We start from the raw sequence: 25,271 nt of genomic DNA, 5'->3' as shown, positions 1-25,271 counted from the left end.
CATGTTTTGTTGATAAACATAGATCCACTGGTTTCCCCTCCAGTAGTCTTTGATCTGTGGGTGTTGCAGAATCAAACAGCTGCCCTTTAACCAGGGGCTACAGGTTGCCGACCTGCAAGAGTGACTAACTCTGAAATCTAAGGGCTGGTACCCGACTGCATCCGAATCTGAAGTATAAAGTTCATATACTTATAAACATGCAGACCAAACTTGACAGGAATGTATGATGTTACAACGAATTCCGTTGCAACGCATGCCTTTACCACGCATGCGTTACAACGGAATTCGTTTTCCACGCATAACCTTTACCTCGGATGCTTGCGTGGTGACGTCATACGTCGTTAAGAGAAAGCGGAAGTTTATTTTCCGATTTCTCTTAAACGACGCTGATTAAATACATAACCCGACGTGACTTCAGGTGAGATTTTTTTTGGGGGGGGGATTCCCCCCCAAGCCCCCCTTTTTTTACTTTTTACCTTTACCACATATACCTTTACTACAAACCTCGTAGTAAAGGTATGCGTGGTAAAGGCTTTCGTGTTAACCACGCATGCGTGGTACTGCATGCGTGGTTAAGGATTTCGTGGAAACGGCTTCGTTGTAGAGGCCGTTTCCCCTTGACAGACATGACCCTATCATGAACATTTGTCATCACGCAGGGCACGGCTGTGCTTTTATTTTTATGCAACTGCACGTTCCAAAGTGCAGACATTTCTCTGAATTAGTGCTTGTGCTGCAGGCAGCACAGCACGGAAAAAGTAATCAGCGATTTCCTATATTTAATGTCTGCACCACTACCTCAAAGAAATTCGGACTTAAATATATGCGCTTTAGAAAGTGCTGTTGCATAAATACAGCTGTGAGCACATATTTAAGATGTGGTGTTTGTGAAACCAGTTTTAGAAAAGCAAGTAGGTCTAGCGTTGGCTGCCAGATTTTTGGCTTTGTCAATGCTTGCTTTGTTTTGTCATGGTTTTAGCAAAACGTTATTGTTGGGGAAGCTGTTGTGAACTCATCAATTAAAAAAATAGACAGCTAAAAAGCAAAAATTGATAACTTTATTTCGGTCGTGGACCATAAAAGTGCGAATAAAATACATATAGAGCACAATAATAAAATCCATTAATATGAACAGTTAAAATATGGAATAAAAAGTTATTAAACAATGAGATATCAAAGGGGATGCAGATTATAAAAGTTGTGTATTAAAAAAGAACGAAGAGGAAGGGGTGCAATTAATTAAGATAATTTCCATTCAACCTTCAATAAAGCCTTTCCTTTAGTCTTTAGTCTTTTAGCCTTTAGTCTCAAAAACACATTATGACATAGTAGTCCTTAACATTTAAGCAAACTACTTTGTGGATGTGCTCCTTGTGAAAAGGGCAGAATGCGGTCACTCACAGTAAAGGTAGCCAGTCACGGCAGTGGTCCGAGCCATTACCCTATGCTATAATATAGTATGTAACGTGTGGAAGAAAAATGGTAATTACACAATAACAGGCAATACAAATAAGTATATTCTACATATAATTTTAGTGAAATCAAAAGGTCTTGACTTTCGCCAGACCTCAGCAAACACAAGGAGCTGACCACAAACAACTGCACACCACACACAATTCGTTTGGCATGTTGTGGAACAGAATGCTCCTGGAATACATTAATTGATGTAAAGCAAGGCAGATAATGAACCAGGAACATATATCAAGTGGCCATATTCTCTGGACTTGTCCTCTTCTAAGAAATGCGAGGAATATTGTTTCAAATAGCTGATTTAAATGGTTCATGTATAGTAATCAGAAGCATTGTGCGCAGTGGCAGATTGGCAAATCCTTATCTATGGATCATCATTATCTATGGTAAAGACGACAAATACATTGCTGTTGCTCAAATATTACTAAAAGTAAAACAATCACAATGCTGCACACATTTAGATGTAAATATATCATTAGTGATGTATTCTTAGTACTTAATTGCAGATTTCAAGCTGATAAATTCAAAGAGAAGGTTCATATCTTACTGTTGCCAAATACAACGCAACAGTGTAAAGTGTAATGAGAAATTTGCTGGTATTGCACACTAAAAACGTATATATTAATTAATATGTTTTATTTCCTATACAAACTAAGGCGATGATGAAATCTGTATGCTTTAATGTAAGGTAAACAAGTTAATGAAGAATATCGTTTTAGCATATCATTGTCATTAAAACATTTATAATACTAACTTTAGGTCAAAATGAATACGATTTTGGTTTCTGTAAATATAGAGGTGATGAGAAAGTCGGACATTGATTAGGACAGCTCATATTTAACGGTGTGCTGACGGCCTTTTCTTAACAGTGCTTTTCGCATACCATCATTATCATGACAACATTTCTGTAGCACTTACAATAGGTGGGCATGCATTCGAGCTCTGTGGAGAAGAGTCATTTTTTGGTCTGGCCCAGAGATATCTTTAGGTGTCTCACCAGCCTTCAGTAATAAAAAGATTTCTAAACAAGCATTTGCAATGCAGTAGGTCTCGCATTACTGAAAGTTTGAGCTATTGGAATTACAAATAATAATGCAATGCCAATAGCTCAAACTTTCAGTAATGTGAGACTGGTATACCTGCTGCTCAGCCAGTTTGAATGTGCTGTGGAATGTTGGTGTGCATGGTGATCTAATGGAATGTGAGGATGCCTGGATGTGGCGTGTCAGTTGGAGTATGGGCTGAGCAGCAGGAAGGCTGATCCTGGTGGGGCTCTACCTGGCAAAATCTTACTTGAATAAAACTACCTGCTTGATACTTGGACTACATGACATCTTTATTACAACATATTTTAGCCATCAAGACACCTCACAACAGTAGAACTGATGCCAGTTACAAAAGTGAGCAGGCTTGTATAAGAAATTACAAAAATGAAATATGACTTGCTCCAGCATCCAGAATACAGATAACAAATGCTGCTCTTTGAATCTGTGCACTGCCACTTCAAGATACCCTCCTGAACTGAATTTAGAATCCAGCACAAACCATATACACCAGCAAGAAACCAGAAAAAGTGGTGTGGGAGCATTTTTCTAGAAAAAGAACATTACAACTGTATCTATGTAAAGGAGCAATGAGGCAATAATTTGCTAAGGAACTGGGGTAGTGGCAAGGTGCATAAGGCAGGTCTGTGGCGATAGGGTAAAAGATAGATACAGCAAATCCAAAAACTAGAAATGGCAGTTTAAATAATAATGGGCTGATAACTTGGTTTACTGTGAATAAGCTAGTGGTATGGCAATAAGCTTGAGACAGTAGTGTTAAGGCGAATGCCGTCATCAAAAGCTTCAAAAATTAACTAATAGGTAAATGGTCATCTCTTACTTTTTTTTCACAGTGTCCAAGCCATAGGTCCCAGCGGCAGTGTGGTAGCTGCAGACTGTTTTCACATTTATAGTTTCCTTCATAGCCTCCCCACATTGTTGTATTAAACCATCCTGGAAAAAAGAGATACACATTAGGGCATCAAAGGTAAAAGGTTTCCATTGACTAAACCTGCCCCATCACATTCCACTTTAACTTCTGAATAAAAATTGGCCATGGTCAAATGCATTCTCATCACTTTTGGCATTAAGACAATGGAAAATATGCCTCTGAAAATTAGGCCACATGAACCAGACAGCCTCAGAGCAAAGGCGCAATCACCCTTCTTTAAATTTCTTCTTAGCACACAATCTATTTTACTGATTTCTGTTTGGGGAGTGGGTAGAGTTATACTTTGCTAACAGATTAAACTTGATTACCTGAAATCCACAGAGGACGGCCACCCAACTGCACAGAGGAAGTGAAGGTAAGAATTACTTACTTGCAATCCTAGTTTTCCACCACTCATCTATTTATGCTGTGTTTTTATAGCATGAACAAAGTCAGGGGCACCACAGCACTCCATGCAGTGAAAAGAAAATATAAGTATTGATACTTGTGGATTACATAATAAAGTAAAAAGAAACTGTAAACCAGATTCTATGGCAGGACCAGAGGCTCAGATTATGCTTTTCTTTCTTCGCATTTATTACAAATTGAAAAACACAGCAGCCTTAGAAAAGCTCAAAAATGCAGAAAAATGCTTACATAACAACAATAAAGCATTTTAGTCGCATAAATAAAGAAAAAACAATGTCTCTGGGACTACAACTCCCATCATGATAATACAACAGTCTGAACGGAGTCCCTCCTCTATGTCCACAGTCCATAGATAGGCAGTCCCTTCTCCATGTTCCTCCTCTTTCTTCGCTGCTTCCGCAGCCAGTTAAGTGTTTTTTTCTCCTCTCTCAGTTAATGCTGTTAGGGGATTTTGTCTAACGTATTTCTGCATGTGAGGTTTATATTTCTTGGGGCTATGGGTCTCTGATGTGTTTTCTTTGCAGAGTCCCGTTCAGGTCGCGGAAGCGCCGTCTCGCTTCCTTCGCGACTGTTTCCCGTTATTTATTGTTGCGGTGCGCAGTCATCCGCTAGAGGGCGCGTCCGCGTCTCGTTGGTCTCCGGCGCGAGTTTCTCCTCACAGAGGAGCCGCGCTGAGGAGAGCAACCGCCGCGGAGCCGAGCCCTCAAGTCTGCCTCACTTAACGCCCGTTTTGCGGGTCTGTACATTTGCCCCACTTCTGAACGCCCCGGTGGGGGTCTGTATTGCGGTATTCTACCGCGTTAAACGCTGATTTGGCGAGCCTGCACTTGTGAAGAGAATTGGTGTGGCAGCGCGCTGTGAGGCAGCTGACCTGGTCCCCCTGGGGTGGGTCTGCGCGCTGAGGGGGTTAGTGCACCCAGAATTTGCCAGTCCCTGGCAACCAAAACTGTTGCAGTCCTCTGGTCTGCCCTAATACCTGTGACACCCAGGCTGTGGGTAGTGTGTGAACCCCCTTTGCGCTAACTTTGGGCGACATGGAGGACGATTATTATGGGGGTGATTCTCACTCCTATCTGCAGGATGAGGAGTTCTACCAAGCAGTAGACAGCTCCATCTACCGCTGCGTGACAGAGGTGGTTACCCCTATGGAGGAGCGTCTCTCTGCGCGCATAGTCGAGGAATGCGCCAAATTAGCTCAGGCGCAATCAGGAAACCCTTATACCCTCCCAGGCTCATCAGATGAGGGCCCCCCTGCTTTTAAGAAACCCTGTAAAGGGGGGTTGTCGGAGGGTGCTCAGGGGGTGGACATGGGTGCCTTTGAGCGTCTACGTGACGCGTTTTTGGCTAAGGCGACCGAGTCCCCACCTGACCAGCCTGCGGCTCCCGCTTCGGTGGTGGCTTCTGGAACTGCCCCTTCGTCTCCAGGGGATTCCCCGGATTCGGATGGGGATGAGGAATCGGTGCGTTCCTGGCGACCTTCGAGCTCGGCCACTGAGTTACCGCGGGACAGCTCAGGTATGCTGGACCCGGATGAGATCATGCATCCGCGGTCCGCAGCCTGGGCCCCGGGTGACAAGGTGGCAAAGTTCGTGGCTAGTCGGCTGCGTAAGCCTCTGGAGCAGGAGGCCAGGGGATGCCTCCGTGGAGAATGCCCTAGACCCACCTTGGAGGGGAAAGTTGCCATGACACCAGATTTAGATACCAAGATGGCGACATTTCTAGCAAAGTTTATGAAGGACCCGCGTAAGGGCATTGACCGATCCTGGCGGTCGTGTCAGGACAAAATGCTCGACGCAGTGGGGCCCATTACTAAGATCCTAGACATGGCGGAGGAGGCTAAAGTTACTGGATCCGCCATTGACCCCGATGTCCTGTCAAATTGGGCGCAGAGGGTGATTGTTTTCTTAGGCAATGCCAACTGTGCCCTTTCCACCGAACGGCGGAGGTCTTTTCTGATTAAGCTAGACCCTAAGTTGGGAGACTTAGCCTCTTCGGAGGCAGGAGCAGTTGCCCAAGGCGGTCTCTTCGGAGAACCGTTCATTAAAGAGCTAGGGAAGTTCGTGTCTACCTTCACATCCCTTGATAGAGCTCAGTCCAGTATCAAACGCGTATTCCAACAGCGTTTCTCCCAAGGGGCCGGTCGTGGTAGGGGCCGCGCGACCGGCCGTGGCGGGCAGAATGCCGGTAACAGAGGGCAAGGCTCCGGGCGAGGGCAGTACAACACCTCGGCCAACTTCAACTCCTTCTACCCTACAAGAGGGCAGCGTTTCGGAGGTCGAGGTTTCAGAAAGAACTCCAACGCTTCCAGCACACACGGTGAGTGTTATCCCCGCAGAGCAGGTTCAGATTGGCGGCCGACTAGCGGCCTTTCGGAGGGCGTGGGTAGAGCTTACAGCGGATGCTTGGGTGCTGCAAACTATCCGCGGTTTTCACATCGAATTCTACGATCAGCCTGTCCAGGTGTGCGCCCCGCGCCCTATAACCTTTTCGGTGTCCGATGCCCAGTTGATAGACGAAGAGGTCGCGGAACTTCTCCGCAAAAGGGCCGTTCGCCAATCAACTCGGCATCCGTCGGGCTTCATCAGCAATCTTTTCTTAGTGGACAAACCCGGCGGTGGCCGTCGTCCGGTGATCAACCTCAAAGAGTTCAATGGGTGGTTGGTCTATCATCATTTCAAAATGGAAGGGATTCATCTCCTTCGAGATATCCTCCTTCCACGAGACTGGTTGGTCCGGTTGGATCTCAAGGATGCTTATCTTGTGATTCCAATCTATCCTCCTCACCGTCGCTTCCTCCAGTTTCTCTGGCGGGAACAGGTGTTCGAATTCACGGCCCTTCCGTTCGGTCTTTCCTCAGCTCCGTGGTGTTTCACCAAAGTGTTACATCCCGTGGTGGAATTCTTGCGAGCGCAGGGAATTCGCATGATCGTCTACCTGGACGACATCTTGCTGATGGCGCAATGTCCACACAGCTTGCTTTCTCAACTGGGCCGGACTGTCGACCTCCTTCAGGAGCTCGGTTTTGTCATCAATGGAGACAAGTCGGTTCTTGTACCCTCTCAGAAAATAGACTTTTTGGGTTTTGTCATAGACTCCATCGACGCCTCCCTGAGTCTTCCGTCTCGGAAGTTGTCCAAGATCAAACACGTCTTGCGACAGACAATTACAAAGTCTCACACGTCGTTACGTCAAGTTGCCAGAGTGGTGGGCCTGCTATCGTCCTCGATTCAGGCCATCTTTCCGGGCCCTCTGCACTACAGGGCTCTCCAGCGCCTCAAAGCATATCATCTACGCAGAGGCGTGTCCTACGACCAACTGGTTCTCCTATCGGAAGAGGTCAAGGAAGAGATGTTGTGGTGGCTTACCCACATGGAGGCCTGGAATGGTCGGGCAATTTTCGGATCTTCTCCGGACCTCGTCATCGAATCCGATGCCAGCAGAGTCGGTTGGGGAGCGCGCTGTGGAGATTTTTCAACAGGCGGCACTTGGTCCTTGGAAGAACAGAAGTTGCATATCAACTGTCTAGAGCTTCTGGCGGGTTCCTTTGCAGTACGCTGCTGGACCAGGGACTCAGTGAAGTCGTGCGTCCTATTGAAGATGGACAATGTATCGGCAGTGCGGTATGTGAACCATCTAGGGGGCGCGAGGTCCCGTGCACTGGCGAATTTGGCAAAACAGTTCTGGGATTACTGTCTAGAACATCATGTATCGGTGACGGCGGAGTACCTGCCGGGTCAGGCCAACCAGGTGGCAGACTGGCACTCCAGGTACCTCCGGGATTCCAGTCTGTGGATGTTGAATGTCCAGGTCTTTCGCTGGCTCAACGGGCTGTGGGGTCCTTTCTCACTGGACCTGTTTGCGTCCCGCTTGGATCATCAACTTCCGAGGTTCTTCAGTTGGAGACCGGATCCGATGGCAGAGGCCACGGACGCGTTTCTCCAGGACTGGAGCAAGGAGAAGCCCTTTGCGTTTCCACCTTTTTCGATGGTGATGCGAACGGCGGCGCAGGTTCGCCGGCAGGAAGTGGAGCTGGTGTTGGTGACGCCGCTCTGGAGATACCAAGTCTGGTTTCCAGTTCTTCTGGAACTTTCCTGGGATTCTCCAATCCTACTCCCCCGGTTTCCTCACCTGCTCCTCAACCCGGATCGGGATCCGCATCCTCTCATCGTTCAGGGCTCTCTCCTCCTCATGGCATGGAGGCTTTCAGGAGACGTTGGTCGCTCCCGGGCCTTTCGAGATCAGCTGAGGGTCTGTTATCCAAGGCCTGGGCTGTCAGTACGTCGAAGCGCTACAAATCCGCTTGGTCTAAGTGGGTGCGTTGGTGTCTTCGACGGAGTTTGGATCCCTTGGTCGCGGGACTCGTACCCGTGTTGAATTATTTGGCGGAATTGGCCGTGGGTGGCTTTGCCTACCGCACGATTAATGCTGTGCGTTCGGCTATTTCTGCGGCACACCACCCAGTTGACGGTGCTCCGATCGGAGTACATCCTTTTGTGTGCCGACTTTTGCGGGGCGTCCGGTTATCGTTACCACCAGAACCCCGGTACTCAGTCCTTTGGGACGTCAATTTGGTTTTGAACCTTTTCCTGTCCTGGCAACCTAATAGGTACCTATCGGTCAAGGAACTCTCGGCTAAACTGGCTATGCTTCTATGCTTGGTGTCCTGCCGGAGAGTGTCGGATGTGCGTGCTCTGGATGTCTCGGCACGCGTGTTTTCACCGGATGGGGTCACCTTCACGATTGGTCGCCGCACAAAGTCGGCGTCTAGAACAATTTCGTATCCGGCTTTCGTGGATGTCCCGAAGCTATGTGTTGTTCAGTGTCTGAAAGCTTATGAAGATATGACTTGGGACATTCGCCCTCCGGGCGAGAGACAATTGTTAATTGCCTTGCGAAAACCACACCATGCGGTCTCTTCCCCCACCATAGCCAGGTGGGTGCGTTGGGTCATGCAAGAGGCAGGTATTGATACCAAACGTTTCGGAGCTCACTCTGCCAGAGGGGCCATGGCCTCTAAGGCTTTCTCTGCGGGAGCTCGTCTGGAAGATTTGATGCGGGCCGCGGACTGGTCCTCCGATTCCACCTTTAAGAGGTTTTACTTTAAGCCGGTGGTGGATATTGCAAGTTTGGTGGTGAGTAAGCTTTGAACTAGCATAATCTGAGCCTCCGGTCCTGCCATAGAATCGAAATTTGCCTAGCATTTGTAACGGTAAGTTTCAATTCTATTAAGGACACGGAGGCGAGGATTATCCCACCCGGTATATCGTCGAACGACACCCCCCCGTATGGCAGTAAGTAATCAGGTTTTAAATGTTTTTCCTCATGGTTGAATATGAGCCTTGAATAGTTAATTCGATTGTAAAATCCTAAATTTTCCGTTACGGCGCTGACGCAGTTCTATTTCTTCTGTTAGGAAATGATGGTTCCAAGCCTGACCAATGAACTGATGGCGTAATTTGCGCGAAGAAAGAGGAGGAACATGGAGAAGGGACTGCCTATCTATGGACTGTGGACATAGAGGAGGGACTCCGTTCAGACTGTTGTATTATCATGATGGGAGTTGTAGTCCCAGAGACATTGTTTTTTCTTTATTTATGCGACTAAAATGCTTTATTGTTGTTATGTAAGCATTTTTCTGCATTTTTGAGCTTTTCTAAGGCTGCTGTGTTTTTCAATTTGTAATAAATGCGAAGAAAGAAAAGCATAATCCTCGCCTCCGTGTCCTTAATAGAATTGAAACTTACCGTTACAAATGCTAGGCAAATTTCGATTCTTAGGATATAGAAACGTACAATGTAAAGTAGAACAGAAAGCAAATACAAATTCCCATCATGTATGCAGAGAATTAACAGTTCCCCTAAAGTTACCATCAGTGATAACAATATAAAGGAAACAATTTGCATAGTGAGCGTTAAGTTTCAAATTAAAGACAGCAACCAAGATTCCAAAGAGAAAATACATAATGTAAAATAATACGGTAAGAGGAACAACATTTTATAATAAAATTTTAAAGAGTGGCGTACATCAAATATTTATAAGCAAGAGTTCATCTAGATGATAAGAACAGAGATGAGGGTCAGTGCAATACATGAAGCAGGGAAGCGCCAACAGAGTCTACAACTGTGTGGTTGAAGGGAAAAGGCTACAGTGCAGATCCTTGTCAGAGGATGCATCGCAATTTGAAGTTCTTTTAAATGTCTCCTGAAAGCAGATTCAGAAGGATATGTCAATTCTTTAGATGGAACTGGGCAATGAAACCCATAAAAAGAGTGTGCAATGGTACTATGTTTTTTATTTTATTTTGTTAATGCAAGAGATCTATGAAGAGTCTTAGATTTTTGAAGAGGGCAGAGACCAACATCAATTTTGAGAAGAGAGAGAAAGAATGGAGGTGGTGCTAAAGCCAGATATATCATCTACATATGCTGCACTATAGGCTTCCAGACCCGTTAGGACTTTGTTCACCAGCCTCTGAAATGTGGCAGGTGCATTCTTCAAACCAAAGGGCATCACAATAAATTGGTAATGCCCACTAGGGGTTGAGAATGCCGTTTTTGGCTTGGCATCCTCAGCTAGTCTGATTTGCCAGTAGCCAGCAGTCAGGTCAAATGTACTTGGCACGACCCGCAAGACTTGAAGCCGGGCATCCCTACGTGCACCAGGAGAAAAAAGGGGGGACAAAAGTCCCAAAAGAGTAGTCAAAAAGTGACTAAGGTACGTGCTCAATCCGGATCTGCGCTTGCTGGCGCGGAAAAAGAAAGAACTGATGTCAGCGAGCATGGGTTGCGCCTAAGTACCCTCCGTGACGTCATCTCGGCGCTGAGGCCAGTGACGGACGCGGAGCCGCAGGACGCCACCTACTGACGCTCAGAGGTACTGCTAAGCAAAACTTTCCGGATCCAGTCTGACGCCTGGGGATATTCTAAGGTAAGGAATCTATCACTAACGTGTTTCTTTCAGATGCAGTTATTGCTTTCCTACACGCGTGTCCTGTAATGCCAAGATAAACTTCATTCACAATGTAAATTGCACAGGCAAAAAACGAAGGAATTTTGAATATCACTAAGTTTATTTACTAACTCAGCTGCTTCCTTATAAAGCAGCACAGTTTTCAATCGCCAAAGACCATATAGCCAACAATATGCATATTAATTCCGGATCAGAATTCTCCCATCAGACCATGTAGTGGATGAATAGGTTAGGTGAGATCAGGCAGTGAAACCACATTTATTGCCAAATCCTTTCTTGGTATCTCGAGACAAAGAAAAGGGATGTGTGGCACTGTCTTGCAAGAACAAAACACAACTTTATAATATGGATCTCATATTCTGAATCAAAATCTACAGTAGATTCTTCTCATTTGTCTGAAGAATAGGGCAGCAGGACAGTTGTTTGTTTAAATGCTCCCCAATAATCTTCTGCAATAAAATTTCAATGAGATGTAAAAACATCACCATCTGTCCACATACTAGACGTGGGGTGGAATTGTCCTGGTGGAAACATTAGTTGAGTGCTGGCAACAGGGACAGGCATGGAGTTGATGGAAATAATTAAATATTACTGATAAAAATAATTAGGAGCATGGAAGGAAGAATTGAAAACGGGAAAGAAAGAGGAAAGGGAGGTAAAAAAGCAAATTGTTTACAGGCACTGGACAAACACCAACCCGAGGTATATGGTGCAAAGTAGGGTAAACACGGATAATTATTGATAAGCAATTTTTTTTCTTTTCAATTTCTGAAAAAATTTGAAATCCCTGAGAAAATAAAACTGAATTCAGAACTAATACAAACTGAAAATATGAAATACTCTGTATATGGGATCCTGATCCGATTTTTTATATTTGTATTTGTTACGGCAGTGCAATGGAGCAGTCTTGGTGGCAGCCGAAGTGAGAAATGTCTCTACAGGCTCTGAACACAATGGTGCCAAGGGAAATCAATATCTATGTGAGATTCATGGCTGGAATGTCTCCAAGGTCACCAACACTGCTTAACTTGGGATTTCCAAAGCAATACAATGTTTTGTTACTCCTGGACTAATAAGTCTTAGAAGGTGGTTACGTCTTTTGTTGGTGATGACCGTGTTCGGGTATTTGGTCAGTAAACCTGAAGTCCACAACATAGCTGCACCTGTTTTGGACACTGGTGGATCATCAGCAAGAGGTGTAAAAGATTTCTTTCTCCTGTGCCTCTGAGGTAAATACTTCATATGGATGTTCTGCTTGTAGGGTAGCAGGCAAATGAATCTCCAAAATGGTCTAAGATGGAAAATCTTGAGGCCAGAAGATAGTTTAGGGACAATCATCTTTGTGATCAGAGACAGAGGCATGTTTCAGGACCATAACTGGCATACAAAAAAGAATCAAAGGTTGAAGAGATGGACAAACCCCTAAAATGTTCTGTGATCCTTTCAGCATGAACTGGAAAAACAACCAAGGTGGTTTGGCAACTGCCAGTGCTTGGGATGTCATGATGTGGAAGCTGCTGGCTCCTGAAAGTGACCATGCATGTTGTTACCAGTTTCTCTTTCTACCCTATATACCCATCAAGCTACCTCTTTTGCTTTATCTTTACTCCTACTCTGCGCAATGGTTTGCGGCAGTGGCACTGCAATGCTGTATTACCTGCTCAAAATAATATTACAGAAAAGGTAGCTCACTTTGGCTATGGAGCGTGCTCCTCCATTAAACAAATTATGGCAGATCTCACCTCTATTACTTTTACATTGTTTGTACCGATTTAAGTGATTTGTTACCAGATCTTGCACGCAGACCGGAATATACTACATTCAATTCAAACAATGAAAGTGCAGAATTTAATTAGCCGGAAAGGCAGGAGACGAAGACAACAGTTTCACCCTTCAGTGACAAAGCAGGTAAAATGACACACGGAGAACATGCTGCATTTAAAAAGAAAATATTGCATATCGTAGGGTAATTGTTTTCAAATTGCTCCAACTGACTAAAAAGAGATTTTCAGCTCGGCTTACCACAATGAAATTAAACCAACAGAATGGCTGAAATTGGTGACGAGGCTGCAATCCAAGATCGGTGAGTGTCATTCTAAACAAACAATCTAGGCTCTTTTAAATGCAGAGTACACTATAGCTTCTAATCAGAGGAGTAAGGAGGAACAATTCACTGAAGTGGAATCCTTGATTAGATGTACTGAATCTACAGTCCAGGATTTGAAAGGTAGAACTTGAGCAAGTAGAACAGAGGTGGCCTGTGGTAAGGCAAACAGCCGATCAAGATCAAGTTCAGGGCACCTCGAATTAGGCTTAGAGTGCAACGAAATACCTTGAAAATCTTTCAGATCAGTAACTTTCTTTCACCTGTTTCAGGAACTCCAAAGAGTATGAATATGCGTTAAAACCTTGGTGTTTGCTGAGCACACAATGTTTTGGAGCGGTGAGCAATACCGAAGTTTTGGCTGGGGTGCAATATAGTTGATAATACAATAATCTCCCTGCAACCGAGTACCCAACATAAGTGGGTGGCGAAGTGATTTAAATGCATAATGGGTGGCGATGGTATGCAGACAGTGTTGCAGGGCATTTCCCGGCCTGCAACGCACTACGGCATTAAACATCACAATAAGGCAGATGCAGGAAGGGAAAACAAAAAGATGCTCATAAGAGCGATGCAGGAACATGGGCGAAAAATCCTAATACAGGTACAAAATTTGGGGCATGGAGGCACCGCAATGGACAATAAAGTAAGAAAACACCTGTTCACATAAGCATTTCAGGAAGCTTTCAAGGAATTTGACGTGTCCTCAGCTCGAAGTATCGATCAATATATTTGTATGCTTATTTGTTTAATATACTAGATTAGTCCAAAAAGGTAGTCAAAGTGTTCACCACAAAGATGACCCAATGTAAATTACACTAATAAGCGACATAAGATGGCCGAGACTCAGTTCTGCAGACATAAGCTTTCTGGTTGTTACAAGATTTGACAGTATTAGTCTCAATTCTATAGGGATTCTGTTCGATCTAGAGAGCTCAATTAGGGCAAAAAATGACCCCATTTTCTTTATACTGTGCTTTCTGCAACACCATGAGAATAGAGTCTATGTTCTGCATCCTTGTTTTTTCAGAACATTTAGGAATAGCAATGCAGATTTTCGTGTATTGCTGGCAGAGACCTATTTAGTACTTTCCTGGATCAGCAGTTGAAGTAGGTTCTTCAAGATGGGTGATGTGCTGTTAATTTACGGACTTTGATAAACTTCTGGCGGCGTGGCTTATTACAGATTATCACCAGGCCAAAAAATGACAGCTGTCAACTTGGCACTGAAAAGCTCAAAGCTGAATATTCAAGATTCCCCTGAGGCACAGAGGGATACATTTTTTGGTAAGAGTGTCACTCCAACCGCATGATTTATCTAAGGTATATTTCCCAATGGCTTTTAATTACAGATAATAAAGTGACAGATGAGCATGTCATTGGTAGTCTGATAAAAGAGCTCTCGTCACTTCTAATGGGTGTAAGACTTACCAGCTGCAGCATGCTGGCCGCTGCTAGAATGGAAATTACTTGGCTGGGTTTTATCAAGACATCATCTCTATAGAGTGATCCAAACGCCACCTGCAGAGCTGGAAAAGAAGCAGTGCTTAGTCTCAATGGTTGTTATTCGAATCTCAAGGTCTAAACTGGCAAGAAATCCATACATGGAAAGCAAATGTTCAAAGCAAGAAAGAGTGGAAGTTACTTACCTTCCAGCAGTAGATCAAATGCATGAGACCGAGAGAGAGAATTTTATGGAGAAAATAGCACATTCTCCTAGAACAACATTCATCTCAAACCAGTGTTATTTCCTTCATTCATCTCGTTGTAAAACAATGGCAAATGTACAAAAAGAGAATTCTGGTCGCAAACACTCTGATTTGAAGTTTACGACAGTAAAACAGTTTGTGTCCATGTACCAAACCCATTTAAGCAGTAGGTAACATTTTCCAAGCTCCTAAAATAGGTCTGGAAATAGATAGATTTTGATCGCAATTTGGAAGGGGCATGTTAAGGGCATCCCTTCCAGAATGAGATTCCTGTTGATATGTATGTTAGGGAGGTACCATTCACAAACTGAAAGGGGTTCCCATTTGCGAACTGTGGAACAAAAGGGATAAGCAGTGGTCCCGGGGACCACTGCAAACTCAAACTTGTAAAAATAGAAAAATACATTTTGTTTACAAGCAGCCCATTTGGCTGAAAGAAATTGGGTTGCCAAAAACTAAAACTACATTTAAATTAAAAGCAAGCCCAGGCCCTGCAGGCCACCCACCATCCGTGTATTTGTGGACAATCAGCGTGAGGTGCAATTTACCTAAATAATATTAATTATGCTGTTCAGGCTGTGACCCATTCTTAATCTTTACTTTGCAAACAGACCTAATAATACATGGGTCCTAAGCTGTACCTGCTTTTTGCAATCTGGAAAATAGTACCTCTGGCCCTAATCTCGTAAGTCCCTTTTAATGTTTTTGTTAAAGTGAGTTGCTATAGTGGTGTATCATTTTCAAAGAGGTGTCGAGCCCTCATCCACAAAATGTGGCATGCTTCATCACTGCCCTTGCTCCTGTGGGATCAGAAGTGACAAAGTCTGGCAAAGACGAACAAACTACATACGCTGGGTGACTATAAAGAGTAAGGAGAAATAGATGTAGCACAGTTAACAGGGCTCAGAAAGGAGGTGGGGTTAACGAACAAGTTACTTACCTTCGGTAACGCTTTTTCTGGTAGATACTATATCTGCCTGTGGATTCCTCACCTTGTGAATATCCCCTTGCGTCAGCAACATTCGGAAATTCTTTTTGTAGCCTCGCGCCGACGTGGACTAGGACGTCATAGAGACACGACCTCGCTCGCGACTCCGCTGACGTCACCGACGCCTACAATAGGCCAACGCCGGCGTGATGACATCAGTTCCGCCCTTTTTTCCGTGCCATCGAGGCACACGGACGGACCAATGACAGTAGAAATGCATACAGTATACACAGTACACAATAGTAAAGGTAAAACACACAGTGTGAAGCAAAAGCAGGAAAGCTATTGAAACATTTCCTGATAACAAACTATAAATACATTACATTACAGTAACTCTGGTATAGAAGAGTGGACAACGGGGAGGCGGGTGGGTCAGTGAGGAATCCACAGGCAGATATAGTATCTACCAGAAAAAGCAAACTGGAGAACATTAGACAAATGGGCTTTCAAAGTGTCAACAGACCTTTCCCCACACCACGTGACAAATTTCGACCATCTATAAGAATAGATGGACTTAGTGGAGTCACGCCTGGCTGACAAGATGACATCCACAACGTTCTCTTGCCTGGATTCATCTGTTGACATGACAGGCACCTCTGGCAGAGGGACTCTGCTACTTTCCTGAACTTTTTGCTGTACCAAGTCTGTTGGAATACCAGAATCATGGCGTCCCTACCAATGTGTGATCCCTCATGTATCAATCTCGCCGGGAGGGAAAAGGAATTCAGGTTGCCCCGTTCAATCTCCAGGCATGAAGGTGCAATGTCTGGAGGTGGGGGTGTAGAACCTGCCCCTTCATCTGAGAGAGGAGGTCTGCCCTGAGAGGGAGACGGAGCGGCGGGTGAGAGGAGAGGTGGAGAAGATCTGTATACCACACCCTTCTTGGCCAGTCCGGGGCGACCAATATGACTTGGGCCCGGTCTTGGCGAATCTTCCTCAGAACTCGAGGAATCAAGGGTATGGGAGGAAACGCGAAAAGGAGTTGACCTCTCTAACTCAACTGAAACGCGTCCCCCAAGGCTCCTTGCATCGGATACTGGAGACTGCAGAATGACAGGCAGTGCGCATTCTCGTAAGTGGCGAACAGGTCCACCCGAGGAGTCCCCCACATCTGAAAGATGTCTTGAACCACCTCCGGATGGAGCCTCCACTCGTGGTCGGCTGAGAACCGCCGACTGAGACTGTCTGCACGAACGTTCAGAACCCCGGCCAGATGATTTGCCATCAGACAAATCTGATGGTCCTGAACCCAGGACCAGAGACGCAGAGCCTCTCTGCAGAGACACTGCGACCCCACTCCTCCCTGCTTGTTGATGTACCACATCGCGGTCGTGTTGTCGGTCAGGACCTGGACCGAACGACCGGGAAGGGAGGAAGGCCTTGAGCGCCAAACGAATCGCCCGCAATTCTAGAAGGTTGATGTGAAGCAACCTTTCCTCTGGAGACCAAAGGCCCTTGACCTCCAGATCCCCCAGATGAGCACCCCACCCTAGAGTGGATGCATCCGTAATCACTGTGGTCACCGATGGAGGCAGCTGAAAAGGCTTTCCTTGAGACAGATTGCCTTCCACGCTCCACCAAGACAGATCCGCCACAGCTTCTCTGGAGATCCTCACAGACTCCCTGAGATCTCCGTTGTGCTGATACCACTGCCTGCGGAGGCACCACTGGAGTGCCCTCATGTGCCAGCGTGCATGGTTGACCAACAGAATGCAAGAAGCCATCAGACCGAGCAGGCGAAGGACCTTCAGGACTGGAACGACCGCTCCATTGTAAAATAAAGGAATCATTTCCTGTATGTCGCGAATCCTTTGAGGGGGAGGGAATGCACGACATACAGTTGTGTCCAGTACAGCACCTATGAACAGGTTGCGCTGGGAGGGCACCAGGTGAGACTTGGGTACGTTTATCGAAAAACCCAACCTGTACAACAACTGGGTTGTCTCTCGCAGATGATGAAGCACAGCCTCTGACGACTGCGCTTTGATCAGCCAGTCGTCCAGATACGGGAATACAGGAATCCCTGATCTTCTGAGACACGCCGCCACCACTGCCATCACCTTGGTGAAGACCCGAGGCGCAGTAGTAAGTCCAAACGGAAGGACCGCAAACTGGTAGTGCTGCGATCCCACCGTAAAACGGAGATACCTCCTGTGCGACTTCAGGATTGGAATATGAAAATACGCATCCTGCAAGTCGAGTGACACCATCCAGTCTTCTTCCAGCAGCGCCTGAAGAACCTGAGCAAGGGTGAGCATCTTGAATTTTTCCTGTTTCAGATAAAAATTCAAGATCCTGAGATCCAGGATTGGACGAAATCTGCCATCCTTCTTGGGAATCAGGAAATACCGGGAGTAGCATCCCTGACCCCTTTCCTGCTCTGGGACCACCTCTATCGCACCTTTTCTCAATAGAGTTTGGACTTCCTCCTGAAGGAGTAACAGATGTTCCTCTGAGCAATACCCCTGGCAAGGAGGGTAATTGGGAGGGAATTCCCGAAAGGGAAGAGCATACCCATTTTCTACGAGATTGAGAACCCAAAGATCTGATGTAACCGAATCCCAATCTCGTAGAAAGTGGGTAAGCCGACCCCCCACTGAGCCTACATGATCCTGAATGGCGGATCTAGGGCTGCTTTTCTGTGGATGGGGGGTTGGAAGAGGTGGAGGAGGAGGAGGCTTGACGTCCTCGAGGACGTGCCCTCTGTTTTCCCCTGTATGATCTATACAAGGTATTCTGCTGCTGCTGTTGTTGTTGCTGCTGCTGACCTTGTCTATATGAACGAAAGAAAGAACGGCCAAAACCTCTAAATTTCCTGGTCGTAGAACCCCTGACCTGAAGGCCAAGAGATCTAGCAGTTGCTCTGCTATCCTTGAATCTCTCCAAGGCAGTGTCTGCTTTCCTTCCAAAGAGCCCCTCACCATCGAAAGGTAAATCCAATAGAGCAGATTGTATATCAGCTGAAAAATCAGACGACTTCAACCAGGCTGAACGCCTCGTGGCCACCGCCGTGCCCATGATCCTTGCCACAGAATCCGTAGTATCAAGCCCACTTTGAATGACCTGACGGGCTGCCGCCTGAGAATCAGACAAAGCTTCCTCAAAGTCCTTTCTGTTATCCTCAGGAACCTTAGGGATTAATGAACGCATAGAGTCCATAAGAGCATGAATATATCTACCCATAAGGCAAGTGGCATTAGAAGACTTCAATGCCATACTAGCTGAAGAAAAAGTATTTTTTGCAACTTGATCCTGCTTCTTGGCCTCTTTGTCGCCAGGCACCTGCGGAAAAGCACCAACTGACTTTTTAGAACAAGCGGCCTGAATTACCAAACTCTCAGGAGAAGGATGAGAAGACAAGAAAGCAGGATCCTCAGGAGCCACTCTATATCTCCTAGCCACATTTTTTCAAACTGCAGGAGCAGAACAAGCATTTACAATGCAATGGTTTTGCCTTTGCTAAAGTTTGAGCTATTGGCATTGCTCTTGACAATATTTTTATTTATGTTTTTTTTAACATAAATAAATGGCATTGTCATTTACAATGCCACTAGCTTTATCTCTCGCAAATGACACACACAAACACCCACAGAGAGCCCCCCAACACACACTCAGAGGCCTCCCCACACACACACCCACACAGAGCCCCCCACACACACACCCACACAGAGCCCCCCACACACACAGCCATACAAAGCCCCCCCACACACCCACAGAGCCACCCTACACACTGCGAGCCCCCCCCACACACTGCAAGCCCCCCCACACACTGCAAGCCCCCCCACACACACTGCAAGCCCCCCCACACACACTGCAAGCCCCCCCACACACACTGCAAGCCCCCCCACACACACTGCAAGCCCCCCCCACACACTGCAAGCCCCCCCACACACTGCAAGCCCCCCAACACACTGCAAGCCCCCCCACACACTGCGAGCCCCCCCACACACTGCGAGCCCCCCCCACACTGCGAGCCCCCAACACACTGCGAGCCCCCCCACACACTGCGAGCCCCCCCACACACTGCAAGCCCCCCCCACACTGCAAGCCCCCAACACACTGCAAGCCCCCCAACACACTGCAAGCCCCCCCAACACACTGCAAGCCCCCACACACACTGCAAGCCCCCACACACACTGCAAGCCCCCCCACACACTGCGAGCCCCCCAACACACTGCAAGCCCCCCCACACACTGCGAGCCCCCCCCACACACTGCAAGCCCCCCCCACACACTGCAAGCCCCCCCCCACACACTGCAAGCCCCCCCCCCACACACTGCAAGCCCCCCAACACACTGCAAGCCCCCACACACACTGCAAGCCCGAGCCCAAGCGTAGTTACAGGCAAATAGAAGGGGGTCACATAAATGAAAAGGACGAGAGTTCGTAATGATACGTGTATTAAGCACACAAACGCACTGGAGAATGAATAAAGGCAGTTACGCAGGTGACACTGGAGAGTGGTAGGAGAAGGTAATATAGTGTCATATAGTGACATGTAAGAAGCTCAAGTAGTGCATGGTCTAAAAACAGTCTCTGGGAGAGACCTTAGTCGAGTCTACATAGAAAGAGGATATTATTATCGTGTGTCAATAACACAAGAAGAACCCCACAAAGGTATACAAGTCACAGAGGAGGGCGGGAAGGAAATCATGGAAGAACCGCTAGTCGGAAGGAATGTAAAATGATGCACGTTTCACCTGCTGCGCTCTGTGGATGTCCAGGTGCTCTTCGGAAGACTAAAGAAAAGAAAAAAAGTACGGGGTGATTATCAGAGGACGAGAGTGCGAGCGGCGTGATGACTGACAGTGGCAGGGGGTCTTACCGTGGTGGCGACTACTGGATACAAAGTCGGCCACGTGGTAAAAAGTACAGTAAACGACCAGGGCACCCCGTGCCAAAGGTGGGAGTACTGTACTGGACGGGTGCGTCCAGAACTATTCGAGGCGACCTGGGAGGGAAAATAAGAATGAGGTCAGAGAGAGATAATAAGGGGCTACTGCGGTCAGCATCGGGTGGACGGGATGGCTCTCACCTGAGTCAGAAGGTCAGAAGACGCATCCGGTCCGCGCGTCCATGTAGCGAGTTCCGGGTAATGGACGTGTCCCGGCACCCCTCCCTTCTCTGCGGCCGCACTCACCGGTACTTGGACGCTGCAGCTCTTCCTCACCCTGTCCCGCTTCTTGGGGCCGGGTGCTCTCACGGGCGGCGGCGGGGCTCCTCTTCCACCATGGAGCCCCGCCGGTGGGTGCAGCTGCTTCTCCTTGTCCGCGCTGGGGGAGCGGGACTTCCGGGTCGCCCCCTCAGCTTCCGGGTCGTCGCGGGCAGCGCGGCGGCCCGTCTCAGCTACTGCAGGCGGGGAGTGAATTCACAGAGGGGTGGGCTCCCTCGAGGTGAAAATAAACAATAGCGGCAGGGTCCCTGGGCGCCTGCCAGGGGACAATTTAATTACAAAAAAGCGAGGTGAGCACTCGCTAGGGCAGAAAAGCGCTATGAAGCGCTCTGGGTGTTTTTCATGAAACTCCCCGGCCCCGAGCAGGAAGGCGGGTGCCGGCAATGCCGGACCAGATTCGGGGGCGTTCCCGGCTTTTGGCTGACGTAGCATGACGTAGCCAAAGCCAAAAATTCTCGGGAACGCCCCCGAATCTGGTCCGGCATTGACGGACAGGCCCGTCTTCCAATGGCTAGCCTCCATTTATGGAGCTAGCCAATGGAAGACGGGGGCCGTTCCTGTCTCCCCTACTATACTCATTAGGTTTTCGCCTGAGCGAAAAAGCTGCGCAGAGCACAGCTTTCGCCAGGCAAAACCTAAAAAGGTTTCTTCCATACCTCCATAATGGGATCCTTTAAAGCAGCATTAAATGGCAGTAAAGGTTCCACTGCCGAATTCGGAGAATGAAGGACCTCAGTCAGTAAGTTTGACTTAAATTCGACAGTAGGCAAAGTCAAACCCAAAAGTCCTGCTGCCTTCTTCATGACAACATGATAAGGTTGAACATCTCTGGAGGGTGCATCAGGTCCTGAAGTTAAAGACCACTCTGGGGAAAATTCGAGACCACTCGCTTCTGCTAGGTCCTCAAAATAACTCCCCTCCAGCTCACCTTCCTCCACTTCAGAAGAAGAATCACCAACTCTCTGTTCATCAAGAAGACGTTGAGCTTCTCCTCGAGATCGCATTTTAACTCGAAGTGCAGTCGAATCCCGCGCCGAATTCGACGGTGCCGGAGCCGACTTCGGAATCGAATCCGAGGGCTTGGAAGATTGTTCCATAGATTTGTTCTGAGCCGGCGACGTCGGAGCCGGAGTCGTCGACTTCGGCCGAGCCGGCGTCGATACCGGCGTCGACCTCGGTGGAGCTTGGTACTGCCACAGTGGGGTCGGGGCTGGCATATAAGGCATGAAAGGTGCCGGAGCATATGAGTGAGGAACACCCAAATTGAAAGCCATAGGACCCATGGGACCCGAAGGTGCTCCAGAGGGGTACCACGATCTTGAGAACACACCATACATTGCGTTCAAAAACGCAGAGGGGTCCTGACCTGGAGTCGGGAATGGTGGATGCTCAGGCTGATCTCGAGGTAGGTTAGAATCTGTTTCCACAACAGGATTCGAAGTTTCCTCCTCAATAGGAACTCCATCGGTGTCACCTGGAGCCGGAGACGGAGCCGGAGTTGGATCCGGAACTGGAGTCGGTGAATGGACCATCGACTCCAAAGGCGAAGCCTCACCTTCTTGATCCGACACTTGCGGAGGAATTACCTTCGATTTCATCCTCTTGGGAGACTTCGATCTAGAACCAGACTTATCACCTGAATGATGACGGGATTCATGCCTCCTTTTCTTATGCTTCTTACGAGAACCGGAAGCGTGATCAGACGAAGACTTCGAGGCCGACGCCTCTCGAGATCTCGACCTGGATCTCGACTTCGATCTCTTCGAGTGCTTCGAGGATTTTTTAACTTTACTCGCCTTTAGCTTAGCCACAAGAAGTTTTGATTCTCTTTCTCGAAGAGCCTTCGGATTCATCTTCTGACATGATGAACACCCGTCAACGTCGTGATCCGAACTCAAGCACCAGATGCAGTCTTGGTGAGGGTCCGTAACGGACATCATCTTCCCACACTCTCTACAAGGTTTAAACCCTGTTTTCTTTGTCGACATGACAATCGAGCAAAAAGTTCAGAGAATGGAGAATCGAGGAAATAAAGTAACAATATACTATAAGCTACAGAGTATCCCGAAACCGTTAGCGTCGACGACGCGGAAAAAAGGGAACTGATGTCATCACGCCGGCGTGGGCCTATTGTAGGCGTCGGTGACGTCAGCGGAGTCGCGAGCGAGGTCGTGTCTCTATGACGTCCTAGTCCACGTCGGCGCGAGGCTACAAAAAGAATTTCCGAATGTTGCTGATGCAAGGGGATATTCACAAGGTGAGGAATCCACACGGCAGATGTATCTATCAAAAAAGCAAAAGCAAGAGATGAGGCAAGAGACGCAAGACACAGATGTGGAGACGCAGAAGATGAGATTTCATCTGGACACCCAGAGCTCGCAGAATAAGTGGAGCCTGCATTACGTACAGCGAGATGATGCCCAACAGCCTGACATACGAGTGAGAGACCCTGGTTGACGGTAGAGGAACAATTGGGCACGGATGAGAGAGAAAGCACACTGCCACTGTTTCTTACAGATCAGGGGACCTCAAGGATGCTTAATCGCAATTCGCCACCAGTTCTGGTAAGGACAATGGGAAGGTTAAGTATGTAATAGCATGCTGCCCTAGAGGGACAAAGCCTGTGGCTGAGATCACTGGACGCACAGATTCATGCGTGAGGAACCAAAGCAGATAAAAGGAGGAGGCAGTATCGGGTCTCAAAGACCTACAGATCCTAAGGACTAATTAGAGGGACACGAGGTTATTGGCCAAATTTGCAGGAAGGTCAACATAGTTGGAAAGAGGCAGCGCCGTCCGGACAGTGCTGAAGAGTCATGTTTTGTGGTGACAGGACTATGGATAGAAGGAGATGTTCGCCAGAAAGTTAGGACGCGATAAAATGCACAGATCTTGCAGTACACTGGTCGGTCCAGAGTGGTCGGACCAGAGTGGTCAGAGTGGATGGGCCAGAGTGGATGGGCCAGAGTGGATGGGCCAGAGTGGATGGGCCAGAGTGGATGGGCCAGCGTGGATGGGCCAGAGTGGATGGGTCAGAGTGGATGGGTCAGAGTGGATTGGTCAGAGTGGATGGGTCAGAGTGGATGGGTCAGAGTGGTCAGAGTGGATGGGCCAGAGTGGCAGAGTGGATGGGCCAGAGTGGCAGAGTGGATGGGCCAGAGTGGCAGAGTGGATGGGCCAGAGTGGCAGAGTGGATGGGCCAGAGTGGTCAGAGTGGTCGGGTCAGAGTGGTCGGGTCAGAGTGGTCGGGTCAGAGTGGTCGGGTCAGAGTGGTCGGGTCAGAGTGGTCGGGCCAGAGTGGTCGGGCCAGAGTGGTCGGGCCAGAGTGGTCGGGCCAGAGTGGTCGGGCCATAGTGGCCAGAGTGGTCGGGTCAGAGTGGTCGGGCCATAGTGGCCAGAGTGGTCGGGCCAGAGTGGTCGGGCCAGAGTGGTCGGGCCAGAGTGGTCGGGCCAGAGTGGTCGGGCCAGAGTGGTCGGGCCAGAGTGGTCGGGCCAGAGTGGTCGGGCCAGAGTGGTCAGAGTGGTCGGGCCAGAGTGGTCGGGCCAGAGTGGTCAGAGTGGTCGGGCCAGAGTGGTCAGAGTGGTCGGGCCAGAGTGGTCAGAGTGGTCGGGCCAGAGTGGTCAGAGTGGTCGGGCCAGAGTGGTCAGAGTGGTCGGGCCAGAGTGGTCAGAATGGTCGGGCCAGAGTGGTCAGAGTGGTCGGGCCAGAGTGGTCAGAGTGGTCGGGCCAGAGTGGTCAGAGTGGTCGGGCCAGAGTGGTCAGAGTGGTCGGGCCAGAGTGGTCAGAGTGGTCGGGCCAGAGTGGTCAGAGTGGTCAGGTCAGAGTGGTCAGGCCAGAGTGGCCAGAGTGGTCGGGCCAGAGTGGTCGGGCCAGAGTGGTCGGGCCAGAGTGGTCGGGCCAGAGTGGTCGGGCCAGAGTGGTCGGGCCAGAGTGGTCGGGCCAGAGTGGTCGGGCCAGAGTGGTCGGGCCAGAGTGGTCGGGTCAGAGTGGTCGGGTCAGAGTGGTCGGGTCAGAGTGGTCGGGTCAGAGTGGTCGGGTCAGAGTGGTCGGGTCAGAGTGGTCGGGTCAGAGTGGTCGGGTCAGAGTGGTGGGTCAGAGTGGTGGGTCAGAGTGGTGGGTCAGAGTGGTGGGGCCAGAGTGATGGGGCCAGAGGGGTCGGGCCAGAATGGTCAGAGTGGTCGGCCAGAGTGGTCAGAGTGGTCGGGCCAGAGTGGTCAGAGTGGTCGGGCCAGAGTGGTCAGAGTGGTCGGGCCAGAGTGGTCAGAGTGGTCGGGCCAGAGTGGTCAGAGTGGTCAGGTCAGAGTGGTCGGGTCAGAGTGGTCGGGCCAGAGTGGTCGGGCCAGAGTGGTCGGGCCAGAGTGGTGGGGCCAGAGTGGTGGGGCCAGAGTGGTGGGGCCAGAGGGGTGGGGCCAGAGGGGTGGGGCCAGAGGGGTGGGGCCAGAGGGGTGGGGCCA

At 48.4% G+C, this 25,271-nt stretch overlaps 1 protein-coding gene across 1 annotated transcript in view; it reads right to left on the bottom strand.

The window, feature by feature from the left end:
* GMCL1 (germ cell-less 1, spermatogenesis associated) overlaps window positions 1-25,271 on the bottom strand; it is a 478,283-nt gene that overhangs the window by 352,648 nt on the left and 100,364 nt on the right. Inside the window, exons 4-5 of the mRNA XM_078666688.1 lie at window positions 14,378-14,475; window positions 3,355-3,467 (exon numbers count right to left, since the gene is read on the bottom strand). Coding sequence (XP_078522814.1) covers window positions 3,355-3,467; window positions 14,378-14,475 — 211 coding nt within the window. The remainder of the gene's footprint in view (window positions 1-3,354; window positions 3,468-14,377; window positions 14,476-25,271) is intronic.

The sequence above is a fragment of the Lissotriton helveticus genome, chromosome 11 (genome assembly GCF_964261635.1).
Source record: "Lissotriton helveticus chromosome 11, aLisHel1.1, whole genome shotgun sequence".
Taxonomy (NCBI): domain Eukaryota; kingdom Metazoa; phylum Chordata; class Amphibia; order Caudata; family Salamandridae; genus Lissotriton; species Lissotriton helveticus.
This window is presented reverse-complemented; position numbering and strand designations above follow the sequence as displayed.